Raw genomic sequence first — 27,279 nt, 5'->3', positions numbered from 1 at the left:
CTAATGGGTGAGCCCTGTCTTGGCTGGGCGCAAGAGCATTTGTGTCGTGCGTGGGTGGGTGGGATGCCGCACCGCTGCAGCAGGGGTGCTCAAGTGTGTAAATCTGAGACATTTTGAACTCCTCCTTCGCCCATGACAGATGTTTCCAGAAGTCTGACTCTGGTCACCACTCCTGCGAGATCCGATATTCACCAGAGGCGCTACACTTGCAAAGCTTGAGTTGCATCATGCCACCCTGGTACCCTGCAGCCACGAGAGTATCCATATATGCGCGTTGCAGCTTTGACGTTGTCAAGTACCTGGAGCCCCTTCCCACCCATATACGTCTGTCTTCGTGAGGCCATACGAGACCATTCGACTAGCTTCTCGCGTGGAGCGCTTATCATATCTCGGCTCCGGGTTTCCTGGATAGTTCGACAACAGGGCAACACAAAATGCGCCGTTCGAGGCAACAGCCCCGGAAAGCAATGTGGAAGTGCATCATGTGTGGCCAACCGGCTTTTCAACCATCCGAAAGTCAGCGCTCGGTTTGGTAATCCATTTGACTTTAGAAGCAGTTGAGGGCCAGGACGGACGGGCGGCGCGCATCTTTGGTTGAGGCACTGTCAGGCCGACGATGTGAGCAAGCGGTCGTAATGATAGTGGGGTAACCTGGGGTAGATGAAATCCACGACCTGTCCCGAGCCCTGACTGCCACAGAGTATGCAATGTTCCCCAAGCTTCTCTATGCAAGTCATTTATGTCAAACCGAGTAAGCAGCCACTCAGTGCTCTCCAGTCGTGATGCATATGGCTGCCCTGTTGGAGCTCGTAATTGCGTCATATTATACCGCCAGGGGGATCGTAGGCCACACCCCGTCCAGAATTCAGTCCAGCGCTGCCGGGTGTTTCTACGTCGGCCGAGGCTGTATTGGTTTTGCGCAACATGAACATGGGCTTCTTGCCTTCCTTGTCGAGCTGCTTGAATAGGATCAAAGGCTTCTCGTCCAGACCGAGACACCGCTCTTGATCACCATAGACAATGTATAATGCGTATTTATCCCAAGGCTCGTTGATCTGATACTTCTTGAGAGCTGCCGGTAAGACCTTGTAACAAGGGTCATCCATGCTAACTCTGAACGATTTGAAAATTTCCACAGAAGCTGAGCTCGAGCCGGGGGTGTCGGGGGCAGGTGTTTGTAGACGTCGCGGGGGTGCTGGTTGTTTCGAGCCATAGTGGTCGTTTTCGGAAAAAGTCGTGCGATTCGAAGGGGTCGGTTGGTCGGAGCGATATGATCTGGAGCCAAGAGTACCGCCTCCCATAGTTGGCGGCGATGTGGGCGACGGCATATTGGGAGAATAGCCAGGTGACGTGGCGGCACCAGAACCATTCATGGCGGCGAGATGTGAGGAAGAAAGGACAGCCCTCTCAGCGGCACTAGCCGGGTCAAGGGTTTGTTCTACCGAGGGCCGCTCATGAGTGACCTGAAGATGACTAGGAGACATGTTCTTAGGTGTCGTACCCAGAATCAGCTTCTTGGTCGAGTACTGCCTCATCAACCCTCCTCCAGGCTGAGTCGAGGACGGTGTAGGCGCAGGCGGCGAGATGGTTGATGATTCATAAGAGTATCCCTGGTTGTCCCGACTGTTTACGTTTGGCAGAGGTTGTTGTGCATTTTTAGCCAAGCGCAAGGCTGGTAGCATGTCCTCCCGTAATCGTCGGTAATCTTCTGTCAGTCGTTGCAAGTCCTGTTCGACCAGACTCATTCGCTCGTCTCGTAGGCGCAGCTGCTCAACAAGATTTTTGATGTCCTTTAGCGTGGCTGTCGCATACTGAGCCTCTGCATCGGCGGCTAAATAGCAGACACGTGTGTGAGCGCATGATCAACCATGCCTTCATGAATGACGGCAAAAAAACATTAGAACACGTACAGAGAGGCAGGTAGTGGTCGCTCTCGACTGGGACATCCTGTGCCTTCTTAACATCGTAGACACTTTTCAGAATGGTCAGTCTGTGGCCGACACTGGCAATTCCCATTGATTTGAGATCATCATGTAGGAGAGCTATTAAGGCTTCGCCAACAATCTCGTTTTCTAAAAGGCAAGATTAGACTCTGGGCTCGCAAGATTCCATGCGGAGCTATAACCAACCAATGAAGCGATCTGAGTACTGTCCTAGTCCAATCGTAGCAATAAAGTCGGCGCACTCCTCGGCGGTCCATTCAGAGATGATGGTCTCTGGTAACCTATCGGCACTGCTGCGGTGACCATAAGTAGTAGGTGTGTGTTCGGTGGATGAACGGCCCTCGGAATCGGTAGGAGAAATCTCAGAGTCGGTGACCAGAACAGGGGAGCCGGTGTGCAGGCTTCTCTCGTACTCGTCGTCGGCGTCAGATTCCGCGTAGGCGGTGCCCGAGTCGAAATTCATCATGAAGTGAGGCCGTTTGCAACGAAGCTATGTCACGCAATTCCAAACCTGATCGCTGGTAGACCCCAGAGGGTTGGCTGCGTGGGTGTCGTTTCCGGCAAACCCAGATGACAACTTCGCAAAAACCCGAAGTAGTAGTTGTTGTATATGTGGTCGGTCTATCGATCGATCGCTTTGGCGCGGGTGGGTGAATGATCGGGCTGCTGATCGGGGCGCGCGGGCGGGCGGCTGGAGTTAAAAGAGGCAGCAAGCTACGTGTGAGATGAGGAGATGCCAGCCGGGCCGAGAGGAGATGGGTTTGGGACCTCGCCGGTTTGGAGAGCTTGGCTGAGCTGAAATGAGCAGAGCTTCTTCGGCAGGGAGATGAGTACAAGACAAGGAAAAGGTCGATCAACTTTTTTTTTTTGGCGAGAGAAACAACAGCGACTTGGTCGAATTGAGTGGCAGAGAGACGCCAAACGCAAGGGCTTCTAGGACATTTGGCAAGGCAGAGCAAAGAGCAACGCAAGTCTTGGGGATTTCTCGAATCGCGTGGGATGATTTCCTAGTCGCCAGTCGCCCGGGCCAAGAGCCAATGGCCGTGGCCCGCCCAGGCCCGTCGTGCTTGTAGCCGCTGCTGGGCCCTGCTGGGGCCCTTGTGGCCCTTGTGGCCCTGCTTCCATTAGCGCAGCAGCACTGACGAGCACAGTGAAATAGTACCTAGTACACCCGTGGACAGGTCTGACGGTATTCGATGCAATGTCACACACCATCAAGTTAGAAGACGCATTTTCATGTATTGATTACCAAAGGATTTACTCTCGATCTTGTTGTATAAAATCTGTGGATTTCTGCTTCCCGAATCTATCACGAGAAACTACCCATCTTGGATGATAGCCATTCGGTCATTGCCCAGTCTCATTTACCCCCTTCTCTGTCTCTTTGCAAAAACGTAGTGTATTGCTCAGACACGTTTCTCGGGGGTCTGTCGGTAGAAGCCTCGATCAAGGCACAGCACAGCCACTCTCGCTCCATGGGCAGCACATCCAATTCCCGAACTTGGTCATGTACAACCTGAATAGTTTGATATACTGTGCATCTGGGAAACGATGTGCGGGTACCTACATTACTTCTTGCCTTGCCCTGTTTAGGAGGTAAGCAAAAACTGGTGGATGTCTGGTAGTCTATGTACGTCACGGCGAAGAAAGTGGTACATACATGGCCACTTGTTAGCTGGGTGTGGATACACCCGACGTACTGTCGAGCATCAATGGATCAATTGTGTCAGTTCTATCAGCCCAGGTACCTCTCTAGGATATGTGGCACTGGTGGTTGATGCAGCAGTTGTATCTACTCGTACAATGTGGGATCGCTCAGGCTAATGTAGGCTCAGGGTTCGATATCTCTGGGGGCTCCATGATTTCCGTTCAAGCGTTTCTGCAAAGTTCAAACCACCACGTTAGATACATTATTAGCCTGGCAGCCCTAGCAAACCTCAGAAGCTCCAGTGGAAGCAGAAAGCCACTACCATCCCTGCACACGGGTGACCCTCCTTGAACCGGGCACCTCAACCTGAACCTCTCGGCGCTCTCGAAACCATCCCTACAATATGTAATCCGTACAGCCTTCATGGATTGTCGTTTGAAAGCTCCGACCTTTACGACCACTCACACTTTGCGTCCGAAATCTGTTTCTTTCTCTCTGCATCAAAGGATAAGACCAGTATCCCTGGTTGAAAAGAGAGCAATGGCTGGCGGATATTCGTTTCTTCTTTCAGAGCCAAGGCCCGATGCTATGCGCTCCATGCACCTAGGTACAGATTCATCTTCCTCTCTTCTCAGTTGCCGGCAATCAGATTAGAGAAGGACGCCGCGCAAGGCTTTACCTAGGTACCTAAGCTAGGCCTGGTTCTTGACTTGGTTGTCTTCATTGGCTATCGTACAAAGACGGCCAGCATATCTAGCGGAGGATGCCCAACCAGTAATGAGAACGCAAACCGTTCTGCGCCGTTCTGGGGCCAAAATGTAACCTTCTGACGATTGTTTCTTCGTCCTTGTGGTGCAAGGACACGCAAATCGCCGGGCCTGTTAGCCGACTGGTTTTGTCCAAGAGAGATTTCTTCTCCATCTCAATTAATCAACAGCACGAGCTGATGGACACTCTACGTTGCACTCAGCTTGCGAAAATGGGGGGCCTCGCAGCTGCTATCGATCTTCTCGCTCCACAAGTCCCCGTTTTCGAGAAGGAATGCGACGTTATATGCCACTTGTGGGATTAACATCATCTTCACCTTCCCACAAGCATTTTGTCCTATTCTTGGCAAATGCCCAATCTGGCACCACGGGCTACTCGCTTGCACTCACTCTTGTAATCAAACAAAAGGTCATGTACAGTTTGGCCGATTTGAGTAATTCACCGACCAAGAGAGATATACGATTAAGCCGGATCCGCTGCCCATACCGTCGTCTGTTATAGCGAGCAATTTCTACAGGGCACAGCCAACCCTACAGTGCTCGTTGAAAACATTTATTCCTTGGCGGAACAATACCGCATGTAGTTAACGAGCAGCTGGTCTTTACAGACCTCTGCATACCTCGTACACACTTGGACTGTCTTGGTGTGTACTTTTGAGATCAGTTGAAACTTCATGGCCGCGTCAAATTAGTGCCGTCGGCCTGGTTTCATCTTTTACCGGCTGCCCCCGTTGCTAAAACACAGGATAGCTGAGGAGCACTGGACCCTTCCAGCCCGTCGATCATTGGCACATGATTGAACCATAACATTTTCATTCTTCAGGCAGTTCGCGATAAATGCTCTCAAGCTTGATGAGTAGGACAGCTTGTGGGCACACACTTACTGGCCTGGCGCTAGAATCTTCTACGTGCAACAATCAGCTCAAACCAATTCGAGCTATCCAGTCGCCGGCGACTTTCACATACAAATCGCCTGCAAGTCACGGCTACTGACTCGTTGGTGGGTGGATCCGATCACAAAAGCTATTGCGAATCCAAAAGCTATTTTGCTTGGTCGCGATGCGTAAGTAGGTCAGAAATAAACATGCACAGGGCACTCGGTATATTGCCAGTGAAGTTAGAATGGCCCCCCTACTGTTCAGCAAAACACCCTGGGAATGAACTGTCTCAGACACACAAGGCAAACGACGCTTTGTTAATGGCAGAAATAATATGTTGAACACGATCCGATACTATTTCAAGGACCCATGTGTATGTTCATGCCGCTTTTCTTATGAGAACTGACAGAGAAATACCCCAGCACAAGAAAAGACTACTCCCTTCATCCCGGCCGTGGCGGGGAGTATTCAATCTCTAACACGCCGGTACCCACTATAGACATAGCACCTTCAAGTGTGCCGTATTGTTGGGACAGAAGCAGTACCTTCTATACAATGGTGGACCCAGTCAGCGCAAAACCTTGCGGGCTCGGGGTGCAGCATTGACAGTTGCAACGTTTATCCCGGACACTTGACTCGACTCTCCGCCGAGGATACGGGACGGAGAACCCTTGGGGGGCTCCACTTTCATCCGATATCTGGGGAGAAAGCTCTTTGCTTTGAAAGGATGAACCTCCAACGGCAGTGGGGTTGTGCCGGATCCCGAACTTTCGTTTGTTTGCCGGAGATCCAAGCGATGGGTCCTACAGTACAGACATGAGCCGGGCGAGAGGAGAAAAGTGACCTCGTGGACTTACACGGTATCTGGAAATGGTGACGAGACTTTTTTTGATTTCTTCAATATGGCGTTGAATTGTCATGTTCCAGAAACATTGTGGTTTCCTGTTCATCTCATTCAATGCAAATGGCGACCTGAATCCGTAACATGACCACCGGCTGAGCTGACACACCCCTTTCTCGCGTTTACTTCTCCATCTATACACCAAAGCCGCTGTCAACGTTTCGTCGTCCCGTCCGAGGGTTTTTTTTCTGATCTAAAAGCTCTGTCCATGCTGTAAAGACCGGGCGTGCAGAGATTCTACGGTCCTATTTGCGCTTTATGATCTACATTTCTTGGCTATAAACACGACCACTAGCGGGTTGGGGATGCTGCACCAATCGGGTCTTTGCCATCTTGCTATGTTTGGCGGATGCTGTCCTTCTCCGGGTTCTAGAACATCTCAAGAACTAGGGTACGCGCATATAGAGATGATATTGCATAATAGTGATATCCGTTCGCTGACATACAGCCCGAAATTATGATCCTGTAAACCAATACATGCCAGTGATTGTACACATGGAGTTGCTAGCGGACAATGAATGGGCTTCCAATTGTCATTGTTGTAGTTCGGCCAAACTGATCATATATTGGAATCGTGATTAAGTTACGGTGTCATGCTGCATGGGACCTACCAGTATCACCAGTCGTCTTCCACTTTAGATGGGCAACATCCTTAAACGGTAATCCCCTGCCGAACATGGTCTTGAGCATCCAGCTCCAGGAAAATGGAAGAGTCCGTGTTTAAAGGTATTGAAATTGTGTTTAGGAGGCCAAATATCGTCAACAAAAAATAATTAGGCACGGCTGTAATGTTGAGAATTCGAGACTGGACCAGGCATAGTGTGGCAATGAATCACGACAAAATCAATGCCTCCTTCTATTTTCAAGTGTCTAATATAATCTAAATCTAAGATCCCAATCCCAATCATCATTCATGAATTAATCAGTCTACCCAAATTCCCTGCTATCTAAGAACGCCGTCAAAGTAAAAAGTCTGAAAGCTCACTCGCCCATTTTAAGCCATCAATTAATTAAACCCAAGACTTGACCAACAAACAATCTGATCTCTTGGTACTGCTCTCACCTCACACGAAGATAATAATCGACCCTCTTCCCTGCCCCTGCACTACTGCACATGTTCTTTTTCCTCAGCCTTGGGGATCCTCACAAGCGTCGTGGTGATGAGGGCTCCAGTCATGGCGCTGGCAAAGCCGAACCACCAAATGGCGCGCATGCCCTCGAGACCAATCGATCCGTCGGGGAGCTCGTCGACGCGGACGCCGATACTATCGCTGATGCTCGTAAAGATGGCACTGCTCAGGTTCTGCACCGTGACTAGCAGACTGCCGGCCGAGCCTTGGTAGCTACGGGGAACTGAGCTCGTAATGAAAATGGCGGCTGCCGCAAAACTCATGTCGGGCCCCAGCGTCGCCAGTGCCACGCCCGGCATGCTCAATGCCCAGTATGTCGTCGAGGGCGTCTGTGGGAGGAAGAAGGCTGGGCCTAGAGCAAACGCTACCATGGACGCAGACAAGATCCAGTGGCCCGGCAGCACGTGCAAGGTTTTGGATACGATAAATGTGGCTAGAACGCCCACAATGGCGTTGGGAAGAAAATATAGCGCCGTTGTAAGTGGTGACACGTACTGGTATTTCTGCCAGAACTGTATAGCATAAAATTGCCACGCGCCATCTGTGGATTCGCGGTTAGTCGTCACTGATTGTCAAAGAATATATCTGAATAAGGATCAGCCAACTTACTAAATCCGCCAAAACCGAGGAAGTAGGCAACCATCAATGCAGCGAATCCAGGAGTTTTCCAAAGCGCATTGGGAATCAAAGGCCTCCGGACTCTGCTCTCGACTAGGTAAAAGGCGACAAACATGAGCACACCAGCAATAATGAGACTGTAAGTGTACGGATTCCACTTGGCCGAGCTGCCTTGCGTGAGACCGAATAGAAGAAGGCCGCAGCCCATGGACGCCAGCACAGCCCCGAGATAGTCGAATTCTCGCATGGTTGGAGCGTCGGCATCAGCAGCATCCTTGGCTGGCTTAAGCGCAGGAATCGTGAACTGGGCAGCGACCGCGCAGAGGCCGAGGAATAAGGAAGTGCTGCCAAAGATCCACGGTAAATGTGAGGCCAAGGCGCCTCCCTGGATGCAACCGATCCAAAAGCCCAGCGGTGCTCCAGCAGCCATCCTAGTAGGAGTGAAATTTTAGCTTTCGGTCGTTTTCTTGAAATGTAAGTGATTGACGGCGGGTCAAAACAGACTGCAGCTTATGCCTAAGCATCTTCTTGGAAATAAGATAAAACTTGTGAAATATTTTGGAAATGAAAGTCATATCTTTTCAGTACTTACAAGCTGAAAACTTGCGTCTTGCGAATACCTGGGTTATAGACACGACCCAAGATACTCATCGACGCCGAAACCAAGACACCAACCGACAAGCCACCCATTGCGCGGGCAACAAAGAAGAGAACCTTGAGCTGAGGCTTGATCGCCGCAGCCGCGACGGCGTTCCAGAGGGCCTGCCACACAAAAGCGCCCACCATGAGTGGCTTTGGCGGTGCCAGGTCGGCAAAGGAGCCCGAGATGATGACGGACAGGCCACTGGCCAGCAGCGACGAGCCAACCAACCACGGGACCTGGGAGGCGGCAATGTCGAGGGCGTCGCGGAACTGCGACTGCGTGACCATGACATGGCCCAGGGTCAGACTGAAAATGACCTGCCCGGCCGTGTTGACGAGAACAAAGATGGCCTCGGCAAAGAGGTTCTTGAGCTCGGGCGGGACACCTTGCCTGTCGAGTCCCGTGCCTGGTTGTAGGCCGATATTGGCCTCGCGCCCCGCGTGGCTGCGGACTCGACCTAATTCTAGAATCTGCTCTCCGGCAGTGTTGGTGGCAATCTGCTGAAGCTCGTGCTGTTCGTAAGCCCGCGACTCATTCAGGGCCGCCGCGAGGGCGTGGTGGTCAATCTCTTGCGTCTCCTTGCGGCCCAGCAGAGGATGTGGGGTGATGGCGCCCGACGGAAGACCTGGAGTCTCAATGCCCCAGGTGAATGGAGTTTCCGTGCCCGAAGCTGGCCCAGGAGACTCCAAAGGAGACTCGAGGCCAAAAGGGCCGTGATTATCGGAGGTAGTTGGGCGTGATGTCGCCATGGTGCAGTTCTTTCACAATTATGATGTTCCCAATACGAATCCGGGGATTGAGGGGATACCCATCCAGACCCCGCGTTCTATAGACAAGTTTGTACTGGATATTCAATAAAAGGGCCGAAAAGACATTTCTTGTATTTTGAGAATCATTCTGTGGCTAAAATCCTATATATACCTACACTATTGACCGCTTATCATACAACTCGCAAATCGCCTGAGGGGTGGATAAGAAGAAGTGGGTAGGGACCACCGAGGCCGGCGAAAATATTGCACATAGCATGACGCCATGGGGCGATTTAGCTACCTTTCGACAAGCAAACTTTGTCAACTATTAATCTCTTTTTCCGGGCTGAGGGAACTTGCGAGCTCAAAGTAGCATCATGATATAGATATATCACTCTTTTCTCTTCCTAGACACGATTGGAGCACAATTTCAATCATATTAACTAGTTTGTTTTGTCTAGATACTAATACCTTTTCCATAGTGCAAATTTGAGGATTTCATTCCCTACCTAGTCTCTTATCATTTAGCGGTGGCCAATCAGGATGAACGTTATGCAGCACAATAAGGTCTTGGGTTATAGTCATAGAATGACGATCACTTGGAGTATAAAAGTTCGAATGGTAACTTGCACAGTCGATGCATTTGCGATACAGGAAATGACTCTTTTGAACATATGATAGCATTATCAGAGCTATCTAGTGTCTATTATATGGCTTGTTATAGCAGCATGATCACCGAATCTCTTTTGCGGCTTTCACAAACTGACGTATCCGATCGAGATTCTGAACCCCGTCAACCTCTACACCACTGCTCACATCAACGCCAATGACATGCGAAGCTTCTACACCTAGACTGGCAATCGTTTCGGCGACGTTCGTGGGGTCCAAGCCGCCAGCCAAAATGACGCGAAGCTCGGAATCTTTTGCCAGTTGTGCCTTGATATCAACCGAATCCAGAAGTTTACCCGAACCAGAGCCTGAGTCCAGGAGTGGTACTGCATGGAAACCTCGAGCTCCTAATCCGGGTTCACCTGGCAAGAACTTGCGGACAACAGGTACGGGTATTTGATTGGCCCATTCAATAGGCTCATTCCCATGGAGTTGCACAATATCAATATTATACCTCTTTTGAAGCTCGAGCACTTCTTCCAAGGGCTGATTCATAAAAACTCCTGCAAGCAGCGGCCGTGTGCAACCAGGAGCCGTGACCTTCTGAGCGGCCGCAGCGAAGAAATCGATCGCAATGTTTGTCGGACTTGTCTGTCCCTTGGACGAAGCTGGGCGTGAGAAACCGTGAACAGCCTCAGAAATCGCTTTGGCGGCATCGTTGCTAACAGTCCGCTTTCGTCCGGGCACGAGAATCATGCCAATCAAATCTGCTCCTGCTTCAGCAGCTGCAAGGGCAGCCTCGGGCGTTCGGGTTCCACAGACCTTGACGAGAAGAGGCTCGGATGCGGCCGATTTTGGCTCAATTTTGCCAGCGCAGAGCTGCTGAATGAATTCTGACGCATCATGTGCGCGCATGATGGCCTCGCCAACGAGTACTGCATTGACACCGTCCCTGTGGTTGGCAATCACATCTTCATGAGTGTTGATGCCACTGAGGGCACAAATGATAGTCTCCTTTGGTACGAGCTTGCGTAGTCTGCTAGTCGTACCCAGGTCGACTTCAAAAGACTCCAGATTACGATTGTTGACTCCAATGGCTTTGGAGCCAAGCTCAACCGCGATCTTCATCTCTTCGGCATTCTGCACCTCCACCAGTGGCTCCATACCAAGTGATTGAGAGTACTTGTATAGTCTGGTAAGCAGCTCAACGTCCAACATCTTGACAATGAGTAAGACGGTATCGGCACCAGCTAGGCGGGCCTCCAAGATCTGGTACTCCTCGAAGATGAATTCTTTCCGCAGGATGGCTGGGCGGTTTGGCATGGCATTGAGTACTTGTCTTACGGCACGGAGATCTTCAATGCTGCCCTTGAACCATTCAGGTTCAGTCAAGACAGAGATGACACTCGCACCTGCAAGGGCATACTTCTTTGCTTGTGTGGGGGCATTGATATCAAGAGCGAAAATGCCTTTCGACGGCGATCCTCGCTTGATTTCGGCCATGAGAGATACGTCGAAAGGTGTCTGACGGAGACGCTCCACAAAGGGAATCTGCGGGGGCGCGGCATTGAGATCATACGCAGCCTGCAAATCCTCTGGTCTTTGCGAAGGAATCAACTTTTGAGCAGTGACAGCCTCCTTTCGCTTGGCATAAATCTTTTGAAGTATGTTGCTGCTCTTCTTGGGTGCGCTTGGGGCAGGGTGGCCATTGGTCTGCGCATGCTGCTTGCGGCGATCATTCTCTGCCCAAGTACCCCCCTCCATGTGCAAGAAATTCTTGAACATGGTTCGGCCATCGGCGGAGAGAATACTCTCGGGGTGGAACTGAACGGCCTCAATGGTGTACTCCTTGTGCCTGACACCCATGATGACTCCCTTTGAACCGTCGTCCTTGGGGATCCAGGAGGTGACCTCAAGACACTCGGGAAGAGTGACGTGTGTACCGGCTAAAGAATGATATCTCGTCACAGGCAGTCCTTGGGTCATGCCAGCGTAGACGCCCTTGGTATCGTGCGTCAATGGCGAAGTTTTGCCGTGCAGGATCTCGCCAGCAAACTCGACGGAGCCGCCATAGACGTCAAAAATGCATTGCCTGGACGCAATTGTAAGGAACAATGTCATGGTTGAAGACATGCGAAGGGTAACTTACTGTCCCATGCAAACACCAAAAATGGGAATCTTGCCGGCGAAATGTCTGATGGCATCGCGACTAATACCAGAGTCCGTCTCTGGGTGACCTGGACCAGGGCTTATGACTAATTGGGTGGGATTCTTGGCAATGAGCTCGTCCAAGGTAATCTGGTCATTTCTGAAGACGGTGCATGTAGCGCCCTCAACAACAAGATACTGGTAGACGTTCCAGGTAAAGGAGTCGTAATTGTCGATGAGGATCAAGTTGGATGCAGAAGCGACCCGTGGTGATGGATCGGGTTGGTGGGGTGAGTGGTCAACGAGGTCCGGAGCCGCCATGACTTAAATGTTCGCTTTCCAATTCAAGCAGCAACTTGCAGTGTAATTGCAAAAAAACAAAATGTCACAAGAATTGATCAGCGGACTTGGCAGAAATATAGGCCAAGTGAAGATCCAGTCCTGTCACCCTTACAGACCAATATTCGTAGTAAGCACTTGACGTAGTAACTTTAACGACTAAACGATTGAATCCTTTTTATGAGTCGGACGCCACGCCAGGGTTGAGACGAAGAGGTGGCAGAAAATGCGGCATCGGGGGGAGAAGCAAATAGTGGGGGCTGATTTCTGAGATCTCACGTTTGCCTGCGCTAGGTCATTTCTGGGAAAGCGGTCAAGAGGTTGCCAGTGAGCTTTCCAATGCACGAGGCTGTCTACTACCTAAGGTAAGCTACCAGTACCACCTGTGCACTTACCTAGCAGATATCAACCAGGAGGCAGTATTCAATAATGTAATGAAGGGCATCGTATGCAGCTGACTGTAATTGCAGAAGACACACTAAATGGATACGCACTGTCAATCTCATCATTTGCTATTGGCTGTTACGAGACTTTGAATCCATCCTCATTACAAGGCTGAGAATTTCTGTGTCTTACCAGAGCTGTCTCTCTGCGCAGGGATCCATCTTTTGGGGGAGCCGCTCCATGAATTTTCGTGCCTGAGCCAAGCGCTAAAGAGAGAAAAAAAAAAGTGAGAGGGAAGCTCTTGGGCGCTTTGGAGCTTGGACCGGGGTCTGGGTACTGCTGTTGCACTGTTGATCTCACCTTCAAAAACAAAATACTGCACTAGGCGCTACTACTGGCAACGCCGCGAAATCTTGCGAAGCTGCTTGCTCTGGAGCCTGCCTAAGCCCGACCCTCGAAAACAGAAATTCTCGAGGCTGCTTCTGTCTTCTGGCTGCATCAACCCAAGACAAGACAAGAAGAGACACGATTCCCGAGGTATCTTTAGGCGACGCGACCTTGACCTCGACATATGGCCGCCGCCGCCGCCGCCGCCGCTACCACCATCACCACATGAGTTTGTTGATGCACAAGGCTACGTGCATGGCCGGCAGTCTTCTGCAGCAATGGCACCACAGCTAGTCGACAAGGTCTACTTGCCAGATCTCGAGCCCTGCCTGAAGGGCGAAATTACTGTGCTGTAAGTCGCAACCACTTGAAGCACTCAATTCAAGCGAGAACCAATACTAATCATGATCCTCCCTTTGCTGCAGCTCATGGAGGCTCGTCGCATCCGCCCTTGCAGACACCACCGGACATCGTCAAGGCAGTCAAGCCATCGTTGACTTCCTCACCAACCCGGCTGTTCAAGCATTCTTTACCAAGCCCGGTACCGTCTTCGAGACCGTAAACAACGCCAATGACCCGCACAAGCAAGCTTTCGAAACGCGGACCTCTGCCGTGCAGGTCACGCCCGCGCCCAGCGACAAATATGATATCAAGACAATCAAGGATGACTCGACTTGGTTGAGCAAGAATGCACGCATCAATCTTCTTGCAGCTCTGCGGATTGTTGTGATCGAATTCCAGTCGCGTCCCCGAAGTCAACTCACCGGCCCAATTTCGACTCAAGATGTCGCCAACCTACAAGAAGCCGCTGGTGCAACAAATGCCCAGGCTTCCAACATTCTGCCAGGTCTCAATCTTGCTGCCACCCGGGATGCTGTTGAGCTCCAATCCGACTTTGAGAGGGATGATGCTCGCAGACGCCGTATCTTTAAGACATACCTGGCTGAGCGTCGGTATTTTGCCATGACAACGGATCACCTATTCACATTGATGCTGCACGAACAGCTACCTTCATGCTCTGCGAATGACGCGACAAGAAGGATTAGGGACTCTTTCTTGGAGGCATACGGTCTGACGTCGCAAACGCCGTCAGCCGAAGGGCCTGCAAAAACCTATCACGCATTGATAGCTCAATACTTTACTTTGACGTCTGACAATATCAAGGCCTGTGAGGACATCACCTCCACTGCGGAGGATCAGAACCTCCATGATGACGAGATGCAAATAGAATGGATGAAGACCTTTCTCACCGAAGCCATTCATGCCATGACTGTTTCTTTCCAGCTATTGGATCTCTGCAGTCAGGTTCTGGTCTCCCCCGAGCTGTTGAAGCAGTGGTTCCAGTTTATCGGCGATACCTCGTTCCTTGATGTACTCGGAACAGTCGAGGGAATTGCTCAACTCATACCACCAGTACAGTGCCTTGTCTGCGTCATCTCGCTCACGCTACTCAACCTTCCACGAGTGATGGGCCACTTTTCTGGTGAGCAGGAAGTTGATAGCAGTATAGAGTATCTCGGATATTCAGATGCTCTCCTCATGGTGCATGAGGTCATCATCAATGCAGTAGATCGAAATGTTGCCTCTGCACTGCCAGTGGCGTTAGCCTGGGTACCAGTCTTGCACAGCATGTACTCCTCATATCAACAGCGCGCTGAACAGCGAGATGCAATTCAAAACCAGAAAGCCATTGAGTCGTATGACTCGGGGACACAGATGATTCCAGGCGCTGGCAGAAGGAACTCAGCCGGTAGCATTACAACTATTGACAAGACTGGATACGACGATTTCCTTGCCATGACATCTATGGAACGGGATATCCAACCTGCTCTCTTGCTCGGGGCGGCTGCTACCGGCGATGGTTTGGTGTATGAAATAGTTTCCGAAATGGCTCGATGTCTAGGTTCTTCCGAGACTGCTATCTTTGCATCTTCAGTTGGGTCGCGGATGCGAATGTCACTCATAAGCCTGCTCAAGTGCACCCACAGCTTTATCGGTTACAAAGGGGAGCCGATCATGGCTTTACTAGCCCTGCTATCCGGAGGTGATGGTTACTGGCAGTTGACGACGCCAAGCATTCTGCTGCCCAAGGACGATATCATCCTACGAACGCTCGGTGACGAATTTACTCTCGAGAACTTTCTACTTCAAGCCTTGCAGCGTTTTCCATACGAGTTTCTACCATTCATTAGTTTCTGTCGACAATTGGCCTCGACGACGCACTCCACGGGCGAAAATCACGATGCTGTACTCAAACTTCTCAAGAAAACACCGCATATTACTTTCGAGCTGCCGAACGACTTTAACGAGTATGAGCTAGCTCAAGAGGATGAAGGCTTGAACGCGATGCGATTCCTCGACGACTTTCCCCTCTTTGAGATAACTTCAAGCCGTAAACGCGTTTCCGCAGAGGAAGATTCCTTTGTCATACCGGCCGGCACATATGGTCGCTTCATGAGCGATTCGGGCAGAATTGTGTTGATGGAATATGAGCATTCTACTTTGGCTCTGCTCGGTAAACGCCTGGCAGTGAATCTATCGCCAAGCATCTATCGACTCGAACTCGGAGTATTGAGTGATGAAGAGGTTGCAGAGATCATCTCTCTCTTTGCAACTTTAATCCGTGTTGAGACTACCAAAGCGTCCAGAAATTCAGACAAGGAACATGCCACTGTGCCTGGATTGGCGATTGTAGCTGAAGCCAGCAGCGCTCTCAAGCGGACTAAGGATATCATCTCTGTGGTTTGCGACATTCTCGATGTCTACCTCGAGAATGAACCCGATAGCGCCATGCTGTCTATCGTCACTGCATGTCTTCAATTCCTCCATGCTATCGTGCCACTACAGCCAGGTCGGGTTTGGTCGTATATTGGTCGCTGTGCGTTGTTGAGTAATGAGTCGCGCGGCGGACGTCTTTCGCGACTAACCGGAACCTTGGAACTTTCCAGTGAGCAGTACAACTTCCTGATCACTGCAACAAGGCTATTTAATACCCTCGTGGATAGCGCCATGAGCAGTTCAGTCCAAAGGAAAACACCCAGCAAGGCCAACACTAGGCAGCAAGGCTTTGAAAATGTATGGCTGGGAGTCTCGGATAAGCTGATCACTCAAGTCACATTTGCGATATCTCAAGCTTCTGTCGACATGTTGGAAAGCTCTTCGACATGGCGGTTCTCGTCTGAACTACAACGCACAGTACTCATACGGGATCTGATCCCTATACTGAACAAGTTCATTCTTCACACATATAGCATGGGCGAATTGACTAGCAAGAAGAAGCTGACCGCCCCCCTGGAGATGGCCGCAAAGTATATAATTGACAGTTTCCTGGCGCCTTCGTCAGGAAGCTTGCGTATTCAGCCACTGCTGGCCACTTTGGCGGTAGCTGTTCACTGGCCAGGGACGACGGTCTATGCAAACGGACTGAAGGCCCTCAGTGACCGGACCATTGCTGTCCTGCAACTGGCCACAACCTTGGTCAGAGTTGCAAACCTCTTTGACCAATCATCAACTACTATAGAGCTGCAACTCTTCAAAGCTAGTCCGTTCATCGCGCGCGTTTGTGCTGCCCACGAAGGGTTCAGGGGTCCAACTATTTCGCTTTTGGAAGCACTTGTCGTCAGTGCTGGAGAAGCTACAGGAGAGCCTCCATCACTACTTGGATATCTGGGACCACAAACCTCAAGGTCATTTTTGCAACTGCTTTCATCGCTAGACAAACCTTTCAACCAGACAGCAGAAGTAAGCATCGTTTGGCGGTTCTTCTCGACTATTGTTCGAAACAGACAACAATGGATGGCCAATTGTCTTCTCACGGGCAAAACACCGCGCGATGCAAGAAACGGTCATGACAAGGCCTCTCAGCCATCAGCAAACTCTGTTCTACTTTCTGCCCTGGACCGACTCTCATCCATCTCTTCCATACCCCCGGCTGAAGCACTATCGATACTGGACTTCATCACATCGGCCCAGAATTACTGGCCCTGGACGATCTTCAACATGCAAAAGAACACGGCCTTTATGACAGCCCTACGGAAATACGTAAAGGACCTCAAGTCTTCAAACGTAATCTCCAAAGCAAATATGCTTCAAGCCTGCGACGAAGCCCGTCTGGCTGCCTACATTGCCGAGACTTTTGCTATGCAGCTATTTCACCTCCGTCAAATGGGCCAGGCCGACGGCTTGGCGAAAGACCTCGCACAAGATCTGGATTACTTCCTTAGAGAAGGCGTATTGGTCTCGGGCTACAACGACTCTTTGCATGCCAATTTTGCTAGGAACTTTGACAACAAGTATACAGGTTGCAGCCTCAGCGAGTTTAAAAGAACGCTACTAGAACCTCGTTCGTTGGGCAACGAATACTATTACGCTCTCAATTATGCCGATACCATGTTGAAATTCGACAATGGATGGTCTGGGGTTCGAGGAAATGGATTCAAGAGCGAAATGGAAAAGGCAAATGCGAATCTCTCTCTCGTAGACGCCCAAATTGTAGGTCCATCCACATCGTTCCCTCTGTTATGTCATCGTGTTACTAATCTTCTTACAGGCTCTATTCCATGCATGGGAATTCCTTCTGCTAGAGCTTAGTCACTGTCTCCCCAATAGCGACGCCCTCAAGAAGCAAACTCTGCAAGTTGCTGAGCAGTGTCTGGAGGCCAACGAGGCGACCCAGGGACATGAACAAATCTTTGAGAGACTGACCGAGTCCCGGGTGAACCTTGCACTATTGCTCGTACAGCGGGTCGCTGACAATACGCCGTCCGCTGCAGACGTAGCGCAACTGCTGAATGCTTTGTGGTCAACAGTCAGCATCATCAAAGAACCATATCAGTCGGAGAGCATCTCGCTGTATCGGACACTTCTCAAGCTCCTATACGTGACTTTGCGGGCGCAAGTCAAGGCATCTGATGCAAAATTGACAAAAAGCGTTGCTCAAAAGCGGGCTGTCAATGACTCATCATCAAATGTCTCACAGACGGTGTTGGGAATTCTGGACGGTGTCGTAGCAAAGGGCTTCCGCACTTTGGTCTCACTGATCCATGATTCTGATGCTTCCGTCTATCCAGAAGACATTGCCATTCTCAATGCTATTCTGCAGGCTTGTCTTTGCGTTCCTGGCATTAGCCAGAATCAGACACAGATTGTCAATATCATGGCTGCCCATGACGCCGTGCACGTTGCCGTCTCATTGTTCTCCTGGGCTGATAAGCTGGCAGAGAAGGGCGATCCAGTCTATGGTGAACTATCACTGCTTTTCTTGCTTGAATTGTCAGCGTTACCCGTTGTTGCAGAGCAACTTGCGTGTGATGGGCTCTTGAACAACTTGACCTCGGCATCTCTGGCAAACTACCTCAACCGACCGAATGTGTCGCCGTTTGCAGACTCTGTAGGTCCGCAGCGGTGCTACAGTATTTGGGCCAAGGGCGTCGTACCACTGCTCCTCAATGTGTTGACAGCATTGGGCCCGACAATTGCGCCCGAGGTAGCCTATGTTTTGAATCAGTTCCCGAACTTGACGGCCGCCAGCATAGAGCGCTTTGAAGCGCCGGGAGTAAGCCGTACACAGACAGATCGTAGTAAGTCGTCGTACATAACGCTTCTCGCCGTTTCAGAGATACACGATCTGGCCCTGCTCACGCGGGTTCTTGGCGCTTTACGTGCAAACAATGTCCGGGACATTCCCGAGGTGGAATGGGATGCGGCTAGCGCCCTGGAGAATGTGGAATTCTGGCTCGGAAGTCGCAAGATTCTTAGAGAGAGATTAGTACCGCTCGGCCAGAGAGAGATTGAGTGGAAAGGCAGCAAACCGACGGAAAGCGGCAAGGCCCGAGGATATGAGAGCCGTTTGGAAGAAAAGGTTGTCGAGCAGTTGGAAGGTGTAAGAGCAGTACTCGGTGAAGAGCTCGAGTAATAAAGAAGGGTGATGCGCCCCTATTGCGGAACATGGATGGGTATTTAAAGGTTATGAAACACCCCAGTAGAATTATGATGATGAATTTGAGGCATCCTTGCACCGCCAATATACAGCAGCCCGGGTATACGGGGAGTTGAGGCGTCACATTGATCTAGAGTAAAGAAAACCAGGAGGCTGCGGGAACTCATGTTGTACACTTTCAAGGACCTCGATCTTTGCCTGTCGTTGAGTGCGAAAACTGTCATATCGTCATAAAAAGAGGTGAAATTTTTTTCCTGATATGCATCTTGTACCCTTGCTGCCGAAATCAGCAAATGCACGGCTCGACGACCGTCGTCTAATATACAAATATACACAAGGTAGATCAATGGATCGCCTCTCATACCTTCCGCGTGCTCAATAAGCAGCAGCACCTCCTAGTGACGATGAAGCCATTGAATCTGTCATCATCTCAAATATTTTCAATGTTGTACACTTGATCGGCCGTCTGCCACCGAGATCTAGATCCCATCGTGTTGGCAGACAACGACGCAGAGACCATTACTTTGCGAATTGATCCAAACTTGGTTTTTCTTTTCCTTTCTCCAAGCCCCCTCGTCCCCTATTTTCTCAAGTCTCGTGTAGCAATCACGGAGAGTTTACCGGCCACCCTGCTGGGCAAGCTGAGCATTGTGCTCGGCAAAGCGCTCGCTCAGGCGCTGGGACTGGGCCATCTGCTTCTGGACGCACCGCGTGATGCAGCCCGTCTCGCGGTTCGACAGGGATTTGGAGGTGAAGTCGTCGACGCACGATACAAAGCAGTGGTCTACGAGGTTACCAAAGATCTGTGTTTTTCCAACAAGGAAACGGTCAGTTTGGATATGTTCTGGCAAAAGTATGTGGTCGTGGGCTATTTCCGATGTTGCTGGAGAGGAAACCAAGGAGGGTGTCGCGTATCGGTTTGTTGAAGGAACATGGCAAGACATACGTTCATAAAGTCCTTCATCTGACGCTTCTGGAGGCGTTGCTCGAGCGTGCGCTGCTCGGCGGCTGTGAGTCTGCGGATTTGATATCCATGTCAGCGCCCGTCTGGAAGTCTTGGGCCTTTTGGATTCGAGGGTTCGAGTAACAGCTTGACATACCCCATACCATCCATTTTGAAGGAAGTTTGTCTATTATATATGCGCCGAGAGTTTGATTATTGAGAGTGCGATTGGTGTTGGGAATGGAGGTTGCTGGTTTCTTGTTGTTGAAAGTTTGGGTTATGATGCTATTGTATGGGCGCTGCAAGCTTGGCTCACAGTCTCTCAGACTCTCTCTCTTTTTCCGGAGCTAACCTTTTAGCAGCAATCCGCCTAACCTGGTCACCACCAGTCAGTCGCCCCAGCTGAAGCTTGCTGCTGTCTACGGATAAGATAAGAGAGACAGGCGCCGGAAGCCGGTCTTTCCTTTGAGCCGCCCGCCAGAAAGTCCCTAAAAAGTCAGCTAGGTACGGGCTACGGTCATTGGCTACAGTGGGTGGACAACCCTTTGAGAGTCCCCGGCAGTCGACCCACCGCGGGGGATTCTCGCTCTGACCGCCCGCCGCTTTCCCATAATATTTTTTATGGGCAGTCGGCAGGAAGAAAAAAAAAAGTTCATATCGATAGGCGGACGATTTGACGATAGTAGGAGCAGCATATCGATCTGGGACAACTCAATTCAACCACACGACAACCCAAAAACGAAATACCCCCCCAGTTGCGCAGCCAATTTTGATTGGATTCTCCTCATATACAGCGAATCTTTTTTTTTTTTATTGCTCAATCGTTAGTCTCAACGAATAATTCACTTCTGCCACCACCACCAACAACACAAATATAGCCAAGATGCCCAAGTCGAAGCGCAACAGAGTGGTCCACATGACCCAGGTGGCCAAGAAGACACGCGAGCACAAGGACAAGCTGTTTGAGAACATTCGCGAGGCCGTCCCAAACTACCAACATGTATTCATCATCAGCGTCGAGAACATGCGCAACACACACATTCAGCAGGTGCGGCAAGAACTCTCAGACTCTCGGTACGTTTTCTGTCCTCTCCCGTCCTTGTCCTGACGCCCAATCATTACGAAGAAGACGGGGAGATATTTGCTGTGTTTGAAAGAAGGAAAAACAGACCAAAGAGGAGTGCACGAGACAATCAAGAGGCTAACAGGTCAATTCAAATTAGCATCTTCCTTGGCAAAACCACCCTCATGGCACGCGCCCTGGGCAAGACCCCCGAGGAGGCCATTGTGGACAACATCGACAAGCTGGCGCCGCACATGCAAGGAACCGTGGGCCTGCTGCTGACGAACCGGGACCCCGAGGCCGTGCTGACGTACCTGGCGTCGCTCAACTTTGCCGACTTTGCGCGCGCCGGCACCGTGGCCAGCCGCGGCTTCGCCGTGCCCGCGGGCCACGTCATGAGCACGGGCGGCGAGGTCCCCGCCGAGCACGACGTCCCCATGGGCCACACCATTGAGCCCGAGCTGCGCCGCCTCGGCATGCCCACCCGCATGGTCCGCGGCAAGATTGTCATTGGCGAGGAGGACGGCTCCGGCGAGGGATACACCGTCTGCCGCGAGGGCGAGACTCTGGATTCTCGGCAGACTAGGCTGCTCAAGCTCTTTAGCGTCTGTCTGAGTGAGTTTGCTGTCCACGTCCGCGCTTACTGGTCCGCGGCCACTGGCGAGGTCACCGAGGTTGAGCCCGAGGCCGGCGCCGATGCCGCCGACGGAATGCAGGAGTAGATATCTAGGGGCTGCGGCATAGAGAACTCTGGCAAAATCTGCTGCGCTCCAGTCAAAAAGATTGGGACGTTGCAATGCTGAGAGAAACAGAAAACCGACAAGAGAGACAAAACAAGAAGAGCCAGCCCCAGGGTGAGGCGCTCAACGAAAAAAAGTGTCGGCCGGCACTTTTCATCCTTGAAACTTGTCGAATTCTTGTTATTTTCCACGTTTGTTTACGTGTGTGCATAAGGGCGAGATACCAAATTCATGGTCTGGTCACTCGGCGTTCCGGTACAATTTATTTATTTTCTTCAACGGACAAAAATGATGGGGAAATGAATTTTATTCATACAAGTCGTACTACTTTGGCAGGAATAGATCAATGCTAGAGAAAATTGACATTTAAAAGTAATAGTTGCTGTGTCTGTGGCTGAAAACCTCAGCAATGGCTACCAGGTTCGTCCGCTTACATAGATATTCTGAAAGAAACGGGCGAGCTCAATGGTCCAATATAAGCACGGGGATATCTGGATGTGAATGGAGCCTTTCGATTTCACGTCGATCACGTCTTTCTTACTTGAAAAGAACATCAACAGATCAATATTGACTTAGATGGAATGCGTAATGACAATGTCACAACAAACAAATTTTACAAAATCAAGAATGGGTACAAAATCGATTCTCGGACAAAAGCATCGTCACTGTTGCTACATTCGAGCAGATGCGACACTAAAAGCAATTGCGTTTCTTATTTTCTTTCGTCCATGTGTTCCATCTTACAAGAGAACCACCCCAATTAGTGGTCAGCAGGTATTATTACATTCCTTACCTCTGACCTTACCTTCCAAATGAAGCTATATTGGCATGCCAAACGATGCAAGACCCTTAAGGTCATGCTTCCCCTGTACGGAGTTGTTATAGTGTACATGAAAACAGTATTACTTGGCCGATCCTTGGCTACAAGTAAGGCTCTTGGGGTATTCGTGTCGACTGAATGTGGGGATGCTATGCAAGGTCAAGTCGTTCGAGGCCGTCTCTCAGTCCGTGGTTGAGACATCGGACATGAGACTTCCATATGCTTTGTTCGTGTTCTTGGGCTGTGATGATAGTTTGTAGAATCCGGTGAAAACAGGTTACCTTCATCTGGAGGAAGTGTTGTTTTGCAATGCGGTGATTTGTTGGTTTGCATATTCTTACCCTTGCTTACCCTTGGTGATCAAAGGAAGAAAGGAAGGTCGGAAATGTAGATTCAGACGTGAGTGCAAAGATGGAAGATACCCACCACCAAGGACACCCATCTAGTAACGACGCAGCTTGCGAGGGTCTTCATATCCTCCCTCGAATCCACGTTTCCGGCTGTCAAATCGGTCATCGTCTCTGGGCTTGTCGAAATCACGGCCTCCTCGGTCGCCACGGACAGGTTCGTAGTTGGCATTGCTGCCGCCGCCGCCGCCGCCACCGCGTCGGTCACGGTCACCGCCATATCTGCCGCCGTCACGTCCAGACCTGTCATCATATGAGCGACCACCACGGTCATACCCACCACGAGGACCATTGCGGTCCCCGTCCCGATCACGGCCGCCAAAGCCAGGGCCTGCTGGTGCATTAGGAGGAGCGCCATAGCCGTTTTGTTGACCGAAACCACGGTCGCGACCACCGCCGCCGCCGCCGCCGCCTCCAGCCCCGCCGAAGCCACCTCCACGGTTACCGAACCCACGATCGCGACCTCCACCGAAACCGCCCCGGCCTCGACCACCACCGAAACCACCGCGGAAGCCATCGCGTCCTCCAAAGCCACCGCCAAAGCCGCCTGGAGCGCTGGGGCGAGGCCCAACGGCCTTGGTATATCCACGTCCGCCAAGGCCACCACCGAGGCGCAGAGGTCTCCAGCCCTTGACGGTTCGGCCTCTTTCTACATCAACCTTGATGCGTCGGTCTTTGATACGAATGCCATCGCAACCATCTAGTGCAGCTAATCACACGTGCGCAGCAACGCGCTTTTGTCAGTAAAGCCTTACCATGAGAATCATACCTTGAAGAGGAGTAAATGGGCTGAGTTTATGGGAAAGAGATGGGCAAGCTTGAGGGCCAGATCTCAGGTGAGGGACATGGTGAATAGATTTTTGTTGGAAAAGTCAACGGTGGCATTACCTCTCATGTCTTTCTCACGCTCAAATACAACAAAGGCGTATCCGCGGTGAGGCTTCTTCTTCTTGTTGGGCTTCTCGTGGGCATGTGTATCGGTGATGATGCGAATCTAGTTCTGGTCAGCACTGCAGCCATATAATGGAATCAGAAAATGGGTGACATACTCGCTCAATCGGTCCAAATCTTCCAAACTCGCGTTCTAGGTCAGACTCATTGGCATCGTAGCTCAAGCGCGCCACAATTAGTGTCTTGAAGGCATCGCCACGAATATTGGGGTCTTGGTCGGGGTTGTCTATTTTTCATCAAACGAGGTTAGCAGGTGCTGGTATAAACCGGGATTTTCAACATGGGAGAGTGAGGGTATCGACATGGGGGAAACCCACAGTCCTTGGGGGTTTCCTTCAGGAGCTTCACGCGTCTCTCCTCGGCCTCGCGCTTCTTGCGATCGCGCATTTGCAACCAACTCTCGGTGGGCACGTATCCATCATTGTCCTTGTAGGCGCGGAGGGCGGGCAGGTACTCGGCGAGACCTGCGACGTTGGCAGTGCGACGGTTCTCGGGAGCCTCATCGATATGATTGACCCATCTCAGGGGAGGTCGAGGTGCGAAGAGCGCCAACAGCTGGGGCGGAAGCTTGTCCGTCATTTTCTTCGTGCTTGGTTTCTCACTCGCTCGAAAGATGCGCCGTCTGAAACGTGTAAAATAGAAACAAGAACAAAAGACAGGGATATGGTGTGTGACTCGCCAACAGTCACGGACAAAGAGCGCAAGGTGCACCTTTGTGTTGATGGAATGGGGAGTTGAATGGGCGCCAGAAGCTGGATTGGTGATGAAGCAAAGCTGAGTGTCCAGAAGGCTGCCGTCGCGTTTTTGGGAGAGCAGGGGGAGGGAGGGAGCTGCTTTGCACTTGCATAACTCAGCTACCAGCACCTATACTGCGCTAAAACCTGTCCTCCAGTGAAATTGTTCCTCATTCCTCATCACATCTGGCAGCCTTGAGCTGGTTGCATAAAAGTACCTTATGTATTCCGGCAATTATCCGATAACACAAAGGCGTGCAGCCGGGTGCGCTAACTCTCTATTCAGACTAGCGTATATCTCCTGGAGCTTGCTCCCAAAATTTCATGACAGGCCGATCGAGACTCTGGAGACGGGCTGTGATGAGGTCGAGAGCAACAATTCATCTCCGCACCGGACACAATGACGATAAGAGCGCTTGAGAAGGTGTCCGTTGGCCAGGTATGCACGATCGACATGTTCAGCATACCAAGTACAGCTTGCTAACCACGTCCCAGAATGGCGTCGGGGCCTTTATCCTCCAGTGCAAGCGCGTAGATATTCACTACTGCGACTACTCGGGAAGTTCGAGAGGCATGAAGTAAGCCGAATGGATTGCGAAAAAGAGCCCAGCCGTTTCCTCTAGTTTCTAACAATTGGATTTTGTAGTGCCTTTATCAAGAGCCAGCTTCCTCAATTCGCCAAGAGCAACCCCCAGATCGAGTTCGCCGTGTCGCCGAGGCCACGGAAGCATCCCGTCATTGTCGGTCATTACATCAACGGTGGCATCAAGTCGATATGCGTCAAGAACATGGAGGCTTCGACGATTCTGAAAAAGGCAGAGTTGCTGCGAGACGCCAGCGGCGAGAAGGTCAAGAGGGTCAACAAGCCGGTCACGAGTGTCAGCGAGAGTGTCCGAGGCATCTGGTCCCCATACCACGGAAATGGAATGCCGGTTTAAAATACGAATTACGAGAGGTAGTGGAGGACAAGTGGCAGAAACAAAATGCCACCATTGTATATCAGTGTACAAAATATCACGGCTGTCCAGTCCGAGATGTATCATAAGGACAAACATGTCTCGTGGTTGTAAGCATACAAAAGCAGACTACAAACCGAGGCAGCACAAATAGATTTCAACACAAAAGACGACCAAAAAACTATCAAACAAGTCACATCTGCTATACTTGACGATTGGGAGCACAAAATAGTTGATGAAATCCAGTTTGTTTCGGGTATTAATAGGTCATTCTATCTTTTTTTATTCCGTTTCCAAGCCAAGCCAATTTCCGCTTCAGTCGTTCAATCGTGACCTTACTTTCATCAAAGCTTTATATTAGTCCTTATACTTGTGCGAGGACTTTACAACTTGCAGTTGATGATTTCAACGACTGGCGATTTAGTCAGCATCATATTCTTTCTCAGTTAAGAGAGATATGGAAGGGGAGGGAAACTTACAGGCAGGCTTCAGGGAAGCACCACCGACCAGGAAACCGTCAATGTCGGCCTCCTTGCTGAGCTCCTTGCAGTTCTTCTCGCTAACACTGCCACCGTACAGGATGCGGGTCTCCTCGGCGACCTTCTCGCTGACCTCCTTCTTCAACCAGGCACGGATGGAGGCGTGGACCTCCTGAGCCTGCTGAGTGGTGGCGACCTTGCCAGTGCCAATGGCCCAGATGGGCTCGTAGGCAATGACGATCTTGCTCCAGTCGCTGATCTCCTTCTTGAGGGCGGCGAGCTGGTTGGCAATGACCTCGAGGGTCTTGCCGGCCTCGCGCTCCTCCAGAGACTCGCCGCAGCACCAGATGACGCTGACACCGTTCTCAACGGCGTACTTGGTCTTGGAGGCAACGGTCTCGTCGGACTCCTTGAGGATGGTGCGGCGCTCAGAGTGGCCCAGGATAGTCCAGTGGACGCCAGAGTCCTTGAGCTGCTGGACAGAGATCTCGCCAGTGAAGGCGCCGTTGGGCTTGTCGTAGACGTTCTGGGCAGCAACCTCGACGGTCTTCTGCTTCAGGTGCTCGCGGACGGGCAGAAGGTAGAGGGCGGGAGGAGCAATAACGGTCTCTGTATTTCAGAAGGCAGGGTGTAAGCAAGCTATGCGGGCTCGATACTGGGGATTTTTCAAGTCAGAGCACGACAGCACATACCGACGTTGGGGTCGAGGTTGGCATTGTTCAGGTTGGCAACGATCTCCTTGATGGACGACAGAGTGCCGTTCCTTGAGCAATAGTTAGTATACTTTTTGTCCAGATTGGGGAGCTTCAACCCCTGCGTCTTTTTTTCCTTCTTCTCGCCCCAACGAAGCAGAGTCTGGGCAAAGGAGGGGTGTGCCTCACATCTTGAAGTTACCGCCGACGAAGAACTTGCGAGCCATTTTGATTGTAAGAAAAGATGTTACTTTTGTGGTAGGTGTTTGTATAGAGTGTAGATGAACGAGTCAATAAGTCAATTGTATGGCAGGAGAAATAATGCAGAGACAGAAGAGCCGGGAAAGAGAAAGAGCAGAAGCCGTGTAAGTTAAGGTCTTTCGCCAGGACCCGGAATGCGTCGGCGGGGTTG

The 27,279-nt window shown here is 51.0% G+C and overlaps 9 protein-coding genes across 9 annotated transcripts; 3 read left to right on the top strand and 6 right to left on the bottom strand.

Annotated features, from left to right (window-relative positions):
- Positions 1-818: 818 nt before the first annotated feature.
- On the bottom strand, positions 819-2,406 carry PFICI_12472 (uncharacterized protein; the record flags this gene model as incomplete). The annotated part of the gene is made up of 3 exons (XM_007841053.1): positions 819-1,831; positions 1,911-2,072; positions 2,130-2,406. 3 exons carry the CDS (start codon positions 2,404-2,406, stop codon positions 819-821), a joined length of 1,452 nt encoding a protein of 483 aa, XP_007839244.1.
- Positions 2,407-7,242: 4,836 nt separating this feature from the next.
- On the bottom strand, positions 7,243-9,277 carry PFICI_12471 (uncharacterized protein; the record flags this gene model as incomplete). Its single annotated transcript, XM_007841052.1, has 3 exons — positions 7,243-7,808; positions 7,877-8,316; positions 8,478-9,277. The coding sequence occupies 3 exons, from the start codon at positions 9,275-9,277 to the stop codon at positions 7,243-7,245; spliced, it is 1,806 nt and encodes a 601-aa protein (XP_007839243.1).
- Positions 9,278-10,009: 732 nt separating this feature from the next.
- Positions 10,010-12,355, bottom strand: PFICI_12470 (Anthranilate synthase component 2; the record flags this gene model as incomplete). Its single annotated transcript, XM_007841051.1, has 2 exons — positions 10,010-11,978; positions 12,036-12,355. 2 exons carry the CDS (start codon positions 12,353-12,355, stop codon positions 10,010-10,012), a joined length of 2,289 nt encoding a protein of 762 aa, XP_007839242.1.
- A 1,067-nt stretch (positions 12,356-13,422) lies between these two features.
- PFICI_12469 (uncharacterized protein) lies at positions 13,423-19,058 on the top strand (the record flags this gene model as incomplete). Its single annotated transcript, XM_007841050.1, has 3 exons — positions 13,423-13,496; positions 13,570-17,635; positions 17,694-19,058. The coding sequence occupies 3 exons, from the start codon at positions 13,423-13,425 to the stop codon at positions 19,056-19,058; spliced, it is 5,505 nt and encodes a 1,834-aa protein (XP_007839241.1).
- A 641-nt stretch (positions 19,059-19,699) lies between these two features.
- On the bottom strand, positions 19,700-20,196 carry PFICI_12468 (Mitochondrial import inner membrane translocase subunit TIM9; the record flags this gene model as incomplete). Its single annotated transcript, XM_007841049.1, has 3 exons — positions 19,700-19,885; positions 20,029-20,098; positions 20,183-20,196. 3 exons carry the CDS (start codon positions 20,194-20,196, stop codon positions 19,700-19,702), a joined length of 270 nt encoding a protein of 89 aa, XP_007839240.1.
- A 712-nt stretch (positions 20,197-20,908) lies between these two features.
- On the top strand, positions 20,909-21,810 carry PFICI_12467 (mRNA turnover protein 4; the record flags this gene model as incomplete). Its single annotated transcript, XM_007841048.1, has 2 exons — positions 20,909-21,099; positions 21,249-21,810. The coding sequence occupies 2 exons, from the start codon at positions 20,909-20,911 to the stop codon at positions 21,808-21,810; spliced, it is 753 nt and encodes a 250-aa protein (XP_007839239.1).
- Positions 21,811-23,090: 1,280 nt separating this feature from the next.
- Positions 23,091-24,585, bottom strand: PFICI_12466 (uncharacterized protein; the record flags this gene model as incomplete). The annotated part of the gene is made up of 4 exons (XM_007841047.1): positions 23,091-23,764; positions 23,944-24,049; positions 24,105-24,232; positions 24,324-24,585. 4 exons carry the CDS (start codon positions 24,583-24,585, stop codon positions 23,091-23,093), a joined length of 1,170 nt encoding a protein of 389 aa, XP_007839238.1.
- A 555-nt stretch (positions 24,586-25,140) lies between these two features.
- Positions 25,141-25,678, top strand: PFICI_12465 (uncharacterized protein; the record flags this gene model as incomplete). Its single annotated transcript, XM_007841046.1, has 3 exons — positions 25,141-25,179; positions 25,236-25,318; positions 25,387-25,678. The coding sequence occupies 3 exons, from the start codon at positions 25,141-25,143 to the stop codon at positions 25,676-25,678; spliced, it is 414 nt and encodes a 137-aa protein (XP_007839237.1).
- A 401-nt stretch (positions 25,679-26,079) lies between these two features.
- Positions 26,080-27,094, bottom strand: PFICI_12464 (Triosephosphate isomerase; the record flags this gene model as incomplete). Its single annotated transcript, XM_007841045.1, has 4 exons — positions 26,080-26,108; positions 26,176-26,784; positions 26,868-26,938; positions 27,057-27,094. 4 exons carry the CDS (start codon positions 27,092-27,094, stop codon positions 26,080-26,082), a joined length of 747 nt encoding a protein of 248 aa, XP_007839236.1.
- Positions 27,095-27,279: the final 185 nt, after the last annotated feature.

The sequence above is a fragment of the Pestalotiopsis fici genome (genome assembly GCF_000516985.1).
Source record: "Pestalotiopsis fici W106-1 unplaced genomic scaffold PFICI_Scf_10, whole genome shotgun sequence".
Lineage (NCBI taxonomy): Eukaryota > Fungi > Ascomycota > Sordariomycetes > Amphisphaeriales > Sporocadaceae > Pestalotiopsis > Pestalotiopsis fici.
Note: the sequence above shows the minus strand (reverse complement) of the source record. Positions and strands in the feature narration are given on the sequence as shown.